General features: G+C 44.3%; 1 protein-coding gene across 1 annotated transcript in view; it reads left to right on the top strand.

Annotated features, from left to right (window-relative positions):
• Nucleotides 1–12,044, top strand: part of FOXRED1 (FAD dependent oxidoreductase domain containing 1) — a 35,745-nt gene that overhangs the window by 21,886 nt on the left and 1,815 nt on the right. Inside the window, exons 10-11 of the mRNA XM_089652112.1 lie at nucleotides 2,017–2,121; nucleotides 8,115–8,370. Of these exons, the coding sequence (XP_089508238.1) occupies nucleotides 2,017–2,121; nucleotides 8,115–8,369 (360 nt within the window). The 3' untranslated portion in view covers nucleotide 8,370. The remainder of the gene's footprint in view (nucleotides 1–2,016; nucleotides 2,122–8,114; nucleotides 8,371–12,044) is intronic.

The raw sequence follows: 12,044 nt of genomic DNA, 5'->3' as shown, positions 1-12,044 counted from the left end.
CCTGACTTTATGCAAGTGTAAGAATTGATGCTGGTTTGAAGCCAAAGGGTACTCGCACCAAATATTTAGACTTTTCTTCTGTTCGCTTACTTTGCATTTTATAAAATGATAAAAATAAACGATATATATATATATATATTTGAAAGCATTCTTATTTCACAGCATTTCTTCACACCTGCCTAAAACCTTTGCACAGTATTATTTTGTGTATGTACTGTATGTCTGTACGTACATACATTGCTCCAAACAAATTAAACACTTTGAAAACATATCAGGTCTCAATGGGGAAAAATATTATGCTGGATATGTATACTGATATGGACTGGGTAATGTGTTAGGAATGTAAGTATTCCCCATCGTTTGATGGAAATGTAGATTATCAACCTACAGAGGTCTGAATTCAAAGTGAAAAAATTATGCAGCAGGCTAGTCCATTTTGCTGAAATGTCATTGCAGCAGCTCAAAATTGTCCTCAGTAGTTTGTATGTCCCCCATGTGCTTGTATGCATGCCTAACAACGTCGGGGCATGCTCCTAATGAGACGACGGATGGTGTCCTGGGGTATTTCCTCCCAGATCTGGACCAGGTCATCACTGAGCTCCTGGACAGTCTGAGGTGCAACCTGGCACCAGCAGATGGACCGAAACATAATATCCCAGAGGTGTTCTATTGGATTTAGGTCAGACGAGCGTGGGGGCCATTCATTGATATCAATTCCTTCATCCTCCAGGAACGGCCTACACACTCTCTGCACATGAGGCTGGGCATTGTGGTGCACTAGGAGGAACCCAGGACCCACTGCACCAGTGTATGTATGTATGTATGTATGTATGTATATATGTGTGTGTGTATATATATATATATATATATATATATATATATACATACATACATACACACTTACTTTTTTTTTTTTTTTTTTTTTTTTTTTGAGACCTTCAAGGTGATCTTGTGACACACGCGATCCTCTCCTACCGATGGGCAATACTCATTGATGCAGAGGACTTTGCATCATTACATTGTAAACACGGGGCAATGTAATAGTTCCTCTTACTCACAGGGTGTCTTCCGTTTTTCTGGTTGAATGATGTTGGCCATTATTCAAACCATAAGGCTGAGGAGATCTTGTGGCAAAAAAGGCATTACCCTAAAAAGTGTAATACATAAAAATTTTCAAAAACATGGTACAACTTATATACTTAAGAACAAAATTCCATACTGTACCAATGATGGTATAACGCTGCACTATTTTCACTATTTTGTGATTGCTTGGATTGGTTTTTGATTTCTTAAAGAAAAAGCCATTATAGTAGGGGACAACTCCCAGAGAACAGGTAAAGTACTAAAATCTAAACATTTTTTACTGTTATGCATTCTGCGCATTAAAGTGATTGTAAATGGCTTTTTTTAAAAATAACAGGTTTATACTTACCTGCTCTGTGCAATTCCATTGCACAGAGCAGCCCTGAACCGCCTATTCTTGGGTCCCCCGCTGGCACTCCTGGCTCCTCCCCTCCGCCGCATGCCCGCATAGAAAGCTGCTTTCTGTGCGGGCTCACTCTCAAGCCTTGCTGTCTGCGTGACTCGGCCTTGCCTCTGTCACAGGCTTTGATTGATTCACTCAGCAAAGCCAGTGAAGGGGGGGATGCAAGAAATGCATTAAAGTAAGAAAGGCTTTATAACCACTTTAGGGATAGAGGAGGAAGGTAGGACAGGTAGTGGGGCGTAGGAGCACCCCAAGGAGGGAGTAGCTGACAGCGCCAGAGGAAACAGAAGGAAAGTGACCTTTCTGTTTAATATTGTTGCACAGTGCAGGTAATTATAACATCTTTTTTTATAAAGAAATACATTTACCTTTACCTTTACTATTTTAATCAGTGCCTGGGGAACATTAAATAAAATAGCCAGTTTTAAGACTTTTGCAAGGAATTACGCCAGCAGTATCTAACACATAACATAACGTGACTAAAATGAAGTTTCACATAATGCAAGGCTTGTGTTCACTGATTTCTTTAGGAAGAGGAACCAGACACCAGCAATTTGGATGTTGACCACAATTATTTCCAAGAGAAGGTGTGGCCACTGCTGGCGCACAGAGTACCTGCATTTGAGTCACTCAAAGTGAGTACTGCACAAGAAGGAGGTAGTGTCTCACAGGGGGATCTTTTAAACCTGGCACTCTGAAAATGTCAAATGTAGATACAGTCATTGTTTTCATGTTCTAGCACCTTGCACGCTGAAGTCTTCTTGGGTAGGTTTGATGGCAGGAAGTCGGCTACATGCAGAAAAGTATCCTATCTTTTGGCCTAAAAATTTTACTTGAAAGCACAAGGAGCTTTCTCTGCTACGTTGAGCAGAGAGAATTATGGGGGGCACTGCAAGCTCCACACTGCTGCCCACGGTTTTTAATTTGGCTGTAAATTATGGACCACAGTGCGTGTACCCCAGCTGAATATAAACATATATGTCGATACATAGTGTAAAATTTATAACGTATAAAATGTGTATACAAATCATCAGAAGAATAACTCCAACTAGAAATCAGAGGCCAGCTGTTCACATGTGCACCATTTTCAGAGATGTTCTGTTCTTGGTTGGACACACATTGATAGTCTTATCATTATTTATACACATGGGATTGCATAAGTTGAATAATTTATATGTTTATTTACTTGTAGAGAGGCATGTTTGTTTTATTTGGGATAATTTGTACAATATGTTGTATCGCTGCACTTTTTATTATTAATTCTGAAGGATGGGAAGGCCAATGCTGTAGGGATCAGTCTAGATATAAATTTTTATTTGCCAGAATTAAGAGTCTATCAAAAGTCATCAGCCAGCGTGGTTTGGGGGCATACACTGATCCCCCTTCATCAGGGCTTGCGTCAGTTGTGCAAGTGGTATCTGGATGAGCCTTCTGGCGTGACTGAGCACGAAGCTAATTCCATAAAGACATAGTTTGACGAGTTTGGTGTGGAAAACTCAAGTTCCTGGCCCAAAGCCCTGACCTGAACCCTACTGAACACTCTTAGGATGAATTGAAACCCTAAATGTGAGCCAGGTCTTCTTGTCCAGCATCAGTACCTGATCTCAGAAATGGACACAAATTCCTACAGACACACTGCAAAATCCTGTGAAAGCCTACCCCCAAGGGTGGGGTCTTTTACAGCCACAAACAGGGCAACTCCATATTAGTGGTCATAGTTTTGCAATAGAATATCCATCAAGCTCTTATAGGTGCGATGGTCAGGCATCTATAATCTTTTGGACTTTCAATTATATTTCTAAAAGTTAAATATCCTCTGTCAATTCCAAAAAAGTTGGGACACTGTGTAAAATCTACATAAAAGCAGAATGCAATGATTGCAGATCTCAAACTCATGATTTAGTCACAATAGAAAACAGATACCGTATTTGCCGGCGTATAAGACGACCCCCTACTTTTCCTGTTAAAATATGTTTGAGCTATACTCACCGTATAAGACTACCCCTCTTCCAACGCACACCAAATAAAAATGAAAAAACATCAGATTTGATTTCAATATGGTATGGTATTTCAGTATGGTATTCCAATGATGGGGTGCTATTCCTCCCACTGACACCAATGATGGGGCATGATTCCTCCCACTGATACCAATGATGAGGCACTACTCCTCCCACTGACACTAATGGTGCCCCATCAGTAGTGTCAGTGTGTGAGGAATAGTGTCCCATCATTAGTGTCAGTGGGAGGAATAGTGCCCCATCATTGGTGTCAGTGGATGAAATAGTGCCCCATCATTAGTGTCAGTGGGAGGAATAGTGCCTCATCATTTGTATCAGTGGGAGGAATCATGCCCCATCATTGGTGTCAGTGGGAGGAATAGCACCCCATCATTGGTATGAGTGGGAGGAATAGTGCCCCATCGTTGGTGTCAGTGGGGGAGGAATAGTGCCCCATCGTTGGTATCAGTGGGGAGAAAAGTGCCCCATCGTTGGTGTCAGTGGGGGAGGAATAGTGCCCCATCGTTGGTGTCAGTGGGGGAGGAATAGTGCCCCATCGTTGGTGTCAGTGGGGGAGGAATAGTGCCTCATCATTTGTATCAGTGGGAGGAATCATGCCCCATCATTGGTGTCAGTGGGAGGAATAGCACCCCATCATTGGTATGAGTGGGAGGAATAGTGCCCCATCGTTGGTGTCAGTGGGGGAGGAATAGTGCCCCATCGTTGGTATCAGTGGGGAGAAAAGTGCCCCATCGTTGGTGTCAGTGGGGGAGGAATAGTGCCCCATCGTTGGTGTCAGTGGGGGAGGAATAGTGCCTCATCATTTGTATCAGTGGGAGGAATCATGCCCCATCATTGGTGTCAGTGGGAGGAATAGCACCCCATCATTGGTATCAGTGGGAGGAATAGTGCCCCATCGTTGGTGTCAGTGGGGAGGAGGAATAGTGCCCCATCGTTGGTGTCAGTGGGGGAGGAATAGTGCCCCATCGTTGGTGTCAGTGGGGGAGGAATAGTGCCCCATCGTTGGTATCAGTGGGAGGAATAGTGCCCCATCGTTGGTGTCAGTGGGGAGGAGGAATAGTGCCCCATCGTTGGTGTCAGTGGGGAGGAGGAATAGTGCCCCATCGTTGGTGTCAGTGGGGAGGAGGAATAGTGCCCCATCGTTGGTGTCAGTGGGGAGGAGGAATAGTGCCCCATCGTTGGTGTCAGTGGGGAGGAGGAATAGTGCCCCATCGTTGGTGTCAGTGTGGAGGAGGAATAGTGCCCCATCGTTGGTGTCAGTGGGGGAGGAATAGTGCCCCATCGTTGGTATCAGTGGGAGGAATAGTGCCCCATCGTTGGTGTCAGTGGGGAGGAGGAATAGTGCCCCATCGTTGGTATCAGTGGGGAGAAAAGTGCCCCCTCGTTGGTGTCAGTGGGGGAGGAATAGTGCCCCATCGTTGGTGTCAGTGGGGGAGGAATAGTGCCCCATCGTTGGTGTCAATGGGGAGGAGGAATAGTGCCCCATCGTTGGTGTCAGTGGGGAGGAGGAATAGTGCCCCATCGTTGGTGTCAGTGGGGAGGAGGAATAGTGCCCCATCGTTGGTGTCAGTGGGGAGGAGGAATAGTGCCCCATCGTTGGTATCAGTGGGAGGAATAGTGCCCCATCGTTGGTGTCAGTGGGGAGGAGGAATAGTGCCCCATCGTTGGTGTCAGTGGGGAGGAGGAATAGTGCCCCATCGTTGGTGTCAGTGGGGAGGAGGAATAGTGCCCCATCGTTGGTGTCAGTGGGGAGGAGGAATAGTGCCCCATCGTTGGTGTCAGTGGGGAGGAGGAATAGTGCCCCATCGTTGGTGTCAGTGTGGAGGAGGAATAGTGCCCCATCGTTGGTGTCAGTGGGGGAGGAATAGTGCCCCATCGTTGGTATCAGTGGGAGGAATAGTGCCCCATCGTTGGTGTCAGTGGGGAGGAGGAATAGTGCCCCATCGTTGGTATCAGTGGGGAGAAAAGTGCCCCCTCGTTGGTGTCAGTGGGGGAGGAATAGTGCCCCATCGTTGGTGTCAGTGGGGGAGGAATAGTGCCCCATCGTTGGTGTCAATGGGGAGGAGGAATAGTGCCCCATCGTTGGTGTCAGTGGGGAGGAGGAATAGTGCCCCATCGTTGGTGTCAGTGGGGAGGAGGAATAGTGCCCCATCGTTGGTGTCAGTGGGGAGGAGGAATAGTGCCCCATCGTTGGTGTCAGTGGGGAGGAGGAATAGTGCCCCATCGTTGGTGTCAGTGGGGAGGAGGAATAGTGCCCCATCGTTGGTGTCAGTGTGGAGGAGGAATAGTGCCCCATCGTTGGTGTCAGTGGGGGAGGAATAGTGCCCCATCGTTGGTATCAGTGGGAGGAATAGTGCCCCATCGTTGGTGTCAGTGGGGGAGGAATAGTGCCCCATCGTTGGTGTCAGTGGGGAGGAGGAATAGTGCCCCATCGTTGGTGTCAGTGGGGAGGAGGAATAGTGCCCCATCGTTGGTGTCAGTGGGGAGGAGGAATAGTGCCCCATCGTTGGTGTCAGTGGGGAGGAGGAATAGTGCCCCATCGTTGGTGTCAGTGGGGAGGAGGAATAGTGCCCCATCGTTGGTGTCAGTGGGGAGAATAGTGCCCCATCATTGGTGTCAGTGTGGAGGAGGAATAGTGCCCCATCGTTAGTGTCAGTGGGGGAGAGGAGCGGCTGCTCCTTCTTTCAGTTCGGCAGCTTGATTTTCGTGGGGCCGTTCGGCTCCGCCTCCTCGCCGGTGATTCGTCGCCTGTGTACGCTGGCGCCCAATCACCGGTGAGGAGGCGGAGCCGAGCGGCCAAACTGAAATAAGGAGCAGCCGCGCTTCCTGGACCGGATCATCGTGGGGCCGGGACCGGAGCCAGGTAAGGTACAGCAGCCCCTCTGCCCACCCCTGTACTTAGTGTCCGTTGGAGGACACCGCCCCTGGAAAAAGTGCCGCCCTGACACACCGGCTCGCCGTATACCGGCGTATAAGACGACCCCCGACTTTTCAGAAGATTTTCAGGGGTTGAAAAGTCGTCTTATACGCCGGCAAATACGGTATTTAAAAAATACCATTTTAAGAAAAAATGATGTAATTTTGAAATTGATGGCAACAACATGTCTCAAAAAAGTTGGGACAGGGCCACATTTAGCATGGTGTATGTAGCATCCCCTCCTCTTTTAAAAACACTCTGTAAATGTCTAGAAGCCAAGGAGACCAGTTGCTAAAGTTTTGGAAATGGAATGTTGTCCCATTTTTGCCTGACATAGGCTTCTAACTGCTCAACAGTCCTGGGCTTTCTTTTTCATCTCAAGATGCACCAAATATTTTCCGTTGGTGAAAAGTCTGGACTGCAGGCAGGCAAGGTAAGCACCCGGACTCTTCTACTATGAAGCCATGCTGTTGTCATAGATCCAGTTTAGCATTGTCCTGCTGAAGTATGCAAGGCATTTCCTGAAAAAGATGTTGTCTGGATGGGAAAATATGCTGCTCTAAAACCTGGATATATCTTTCAGCATTGAAGGTAACTTTCCAGATGTGCAAGCTGCCCATTCCATACGCACTTATGCACACCCATACCATCATAGATGCAGGCTTTTGAACTGAGCATTGATAACACGCCTGAAGGTACCTTTCCTCACTGGTCTGGAGGAAGGACATGGCGCCCGTGGTTGCAAAAAAAAAAATGTCAAATTTTGATTTGTCTGACCACAGAACAGTTTTGTAATTTTCAACAGACCATTTTAAATGAGCTTTGGTCCAGAGAAGACGGTGGCGTTTTTGCTTCATGTTCAGATATGGCTTCTTCTTTGCATGATAGAGCTTTACCTTGCATGTCTGGACAGCAAGGTGAACTATGTTCACAGACAGTGATTTTTGGAAGTATTCCTGAGCCCATGCAGTGATATACATCACAGAATCATGTCTGTTTTTTTAATGCAGTGCCATCTGAGGGCTTGAAGATTACAAGTATTCAAGTTTGTGTTTTGGCCTTGTCCCTTGCGTACAGAGATTCCTCTGGATTCTTGGAATATTTTGATATTATGTACTGGTAGATGATATTTTAAGTCTTTGCAGTTTTACGTTGAGGAACATTATTCTGAAATTGTTGGACGATTTTTAGACGCAGATTTTCACAGATTGGTAAACCTCTGCTCATCTTTACTTCTGAGGCATTTCAACTCTCTAAGATGCTCTTTTTATACCCAATCAGGTTACTGACCTGTTGCAAATTACATTATTTAGTTGCAAAACATTCTTCTAGGGCTTGTTAGTACCCCTTACTTTTGCCAGCTGTTTGTTGCTCTGTCCCAGCTTTTTTGAGACAAGTTGCTGCCGCCATCAGTTTTGAAATTAATTTTCTTTTTTTTTTTTCTTAAAAACAGTACGTTCTCAGTTTATACATGTGATATGTCTTTCATTTTTGTTTTGTGAATAAAATCTGGGTTTAAGATTTGCAAATCATTTTATGTCGTTTTTGCACAGCTTTCCCACTTTTTTGTTATTGGGGTTGTCCTATTTTATACAGTTCAACATGTATTTATAGTATTTAATTTCCAATAAATTATTTTACAGCAAAATTTTGCAATTTAGACGTGATAGTCACCTTTGCTGTGTTTCCCTAGGTAAAATCAGCCTGGGCAGGATTTTATGATTATAACACATTCGACCAAAACGGGGTGATTGGAACGCATCCACTGATACAGAACATGTATTTTGCCTGCGGGTTCAGTGGACACGGCTTGCAGCAGGCACCGGCTGTGGGACGGGCAGTGGCAGAGCTATTGCTTGAGGGAGATTTCAAGACCGTGAACCTAAAACCCTTTGGCTTCCAGCGTTTCATTTCGAACAAGCCCATCCTAGAAAGGAATATTGTATGACGTGAGTATACTGTTATTTGGCTCTGACTTATCTGCATAGGGGACCCAGAAAAGCAACTGGGTTTGTATTTGTTTTGTTTCTCTATTGGCAAGATAGAACTATTAATCTAGTGAGAATCCAGTAAAGCAAGGGTGCTCAACTGATTGAAGAGCGAGGGCCACTTAAGTGGCAACCAGTTGTGGGCCCCAATGAAATGACATGGTTCAAAATTTCAAATTTATTTGAAATCGCATAATGGACGTTTTCCTCCTGCACCTGCTGAATGATGGCACGAGGGAGAGGAGAAGAGGTTGGCTTTCAGCAGTTGCAGGAGGAAAATGGAGAGGATCAGTTCCTGTATATGCTGCCCCTCCTGTCCAAGTGTAAAACAGAAGCATGTCCCATGCTCCCCTTGGACACCCTTGACACTAAACCAGTGGTAGGAGGTGTGCGGCAAAAACACGTCTCAACTATGAGGTTTTACCGCCCTCCCCAAACTACAAGTGTAAAAGTCTGTGCTGAGCCCCACTATAAGGCTGCTTTCACGCTTATGTGCTGCGGTTTACCTGCAAGTTAGCTGCCCTTTGCCATAGGCTTCTATTCTATTTTGCAGGTGTGGTGCATTTTCTGAAAGTGCACAAAAACTCCTGCCTTAAGGTTGAGGGCCACATCAGAGGACTCTGAAAGCCAGAGGTTAAGCACCTTTGGACTACGGGAATCAAAAACCATTCCGAAACAATGAAAGAATTTGAGTACTTTCAAGGTGCTATGAGACTGTAAAAGGTTTAAAGCAAGCCATACATGTTTCATTTTCTTTCATTCAGTCTGTCGTTTGAACAAAAGAAAAAATGTAATCGATTTCTCCATCCACAAATTCGAGGTGGCTGGGGGAATACCTTCCGCGGAGCTATTGTTTTCCAACAATGGCGAGGCTTCTCCTCCATACGAATACACTCATCGGCATTCTTGGCTATAGCCGGCAGCACTGATTGAGCAAAAATTTTCCAGCATGCTGACTGTGTAGAAGTTGATCGAGAGTTTGACATATCTTTGGCCTGTATTGCCTACTGTTCAATCAAATTTACACAGCATGGGTTCCTCACAAAATTTTGATGGTTAGCTGTATAGGGAGAAAATATAAGCACTTTGTGTAGAAGTGAGTGTGCTGTAGCCTCCAATGATTGCTCTTGGGCACATTTAAAAAAAATGAAAAATACAGACCATGAAAGTTAGATAGTCCTGTTGATTATTGATATGGCATACTCACTGATAGTGGGGACAACAATTATCCTAATATTTAACAGTTGTAATAATTTCACTGATGAAGGTTGAAAGATGCAGCAAAAACCGTAAGTGTAGAAAGGTAGCTTTGCTAACACTTTAACAGACCTGGGCCAGATCAAGTGCCTCAATACTCGTAAAAATAGAAAGTTATTAAAGCATAAGTTCACCTTTTGGAACATATTACTTGTTCCATCAGTATTTAGGATACAACATGTTCCAGCTCACTCTGATCCCACTCTAATTGTGACAGGGGACTAGATGCCTGCTCCCACTGTCACAACTCAAGAAACATTGTGGCTGTGCGGGGCTGTATCCCCATCATCCATTCACAAAAGCCTGTGAATGAATGAACTACAACTACTATACACCTTTGCAGCTGACAGCTTGTAGTTCTGAATGAACTGTGAGGGCACTGATGAGCACACTCGTAGTTCACTCACAAGCCCTGTGACTAATAAACTGCCTGTATGAAGGTTCGGGCTGAAAGCTGCAGGGCTTGTCTGCAGATGTCTGGCATTGCACCCCTGATCACGGTGGGAATGCTCCTTAGGGAAAAAATAATAAATGGACATTTTTTTTTTTTCTACAAACGTGTATTTGTTTTTTTTCCCAGAAGGTAAACTTATCCTTTATGCATTGTTCACCAAGAATGTGATCAATGAAAATGGGTAGGATCAAGTGTAGAAAAACCGAAATGTAGCCAGATCCCTCAATGTGAGACAATTAAAAAAAAAAAAAAAATTAATTTTACTAATACTGGGACAGCACTATGGTACTCAATGGTCAGCGTGACCACACTGATCAAGAAATTATTATTTCACCTGGAACACCTTACCAAAAGAAGCCTCAGATGCGTTTCTCATTGGTCAGCACCTTCCTGTGGCTATGCTGACTAATGAGCGCTTGCCATTGGGAGCAGTATGAGATACTCACTCCAAAGCTGTGTATTGTGGTGTATAGACTACTACATTGGCAGAATGGGGCATCACAGCAGTTATGTGCAGCAGGGCCTGGAGGGGTAGCCAGGATATTTTGGAGTTAGTTCACCTTTTAATTTTTCATGAGAAGGTGAGCTTACCCTTTAAGAAATTCTATATGCAGCGGGTTACCATTTTTATCAGTAAATATATTTACAAAAGGTGCTATTGAAATGAAATTTTCACCAGATGTCCCTACCAACCCATACATACAAATAAACCAAAACAAATAAGTTCAGAAATTAAGTTATGTGTAATAAAATGAAATGACATAGGGGAAAAAGTATTGAACACATGAAAGGAAGGTGCAAAAAGGGCATGGAAAGCCAAGACACCAGCTGAAATCAGTAATTAGAAAGCAATCCTGCCCCTTGTCAGTGCAAATTAATATCAGCTGGTTCAGTTTCAACTGATGGCCTATAGAAAGTCTCATTACAAAGGCGTCACATCTCATGATGGGTAAAAGCAAAGAGCTCTCTCAAGACCTTTGAAATCCTATTGTTGCAAAACATACTGATGGCATTGTTTACAGAATGATTTCTAAACTTCTGAATGTTCCAGTGAGCACTGTTGGGGCTATAATCCAGAAGTGGAAAAACATAATTTCACTATAAATTGGTTATGACCAGGTGCTCCTCGCAATATTTTTGACAGAGGAGTGAAAATAATTATCAGAAGCCTTGTCCAAGAGCCAAGGACCACTTGTGGAGAGCTTCAGAAAGACCTGGAATTAGCAGGTACAATTGTTTCAAAGATAACAGTAAGTCATGTACTCAACTGCCATAGCCTGTAAGCACGCTCACCATGCAAGACTCCATTGCTGAAGAAAAAACCTGTGAAATACTGGGAGAATATAGTCTGGTCAGATGAGACAAAAATTGAACTCTTTGGAAGCCATAATACACACCATGTTCGGAGGCCAAATGGCAATGCACGTCACCCCAAAACACCATACCAACTGTGAAGCCTGGAGGTGGAAACATCATGGTGTGGGGCTGTTTTTCAGCATACGGTACTGGCAAACTTCATGTCCTTGAAGGAAGGATGAATGGAAAAATGTACTAAGACATTATTGATAAAAATCTGCCTCCATCTAACAGGATGATGAAGATGAAATGAGGGTGGGCATTTCAGCAAGACAATGATCTCAAACACAAGGAAGCCAAGGAAACTCTCAACTAGTTTCAAAGAAGGAAAATAAAACTGCTAGAATGGCCCAGCCAACTAAAGATCAGAGTTCATAGAAGAGACCCACAGAACCTTCAAGATTTAAAGACTCTTTGTGGGGAAGAATGGGCAAAATCACACCTGAGCAATGCATGAGACTAGTTTATCCATACAGGGGCCATCTTGAAGCTGTCATTACCAACAAAGGATTTTGTACCATGTATTAATTAATTTTCAGTTAGTTTTGTTCTATACCTTTTGCTGTGT

This window comes from Staurois parvus, unplaced genomic scaffold (assembly GCF_062004578.1).
Source record: "Staurois parvus isolate SC_StPar_1 unplaced genomic scaffold, SC_StPar_1.0 ptg000671l, whole genome shotgun sequence".
Taxonomy (NCBI): Eukaryota; Metazoa; Chordata; class Amphibia; order Anura; family Ranidae; genus Staurois; species Staurois parvus.
The sequence above is the reverse complement of the archived record's forward strand: the minus strand, read 5'-3'. Positions and strand labels throughout refer to the sequence as shown.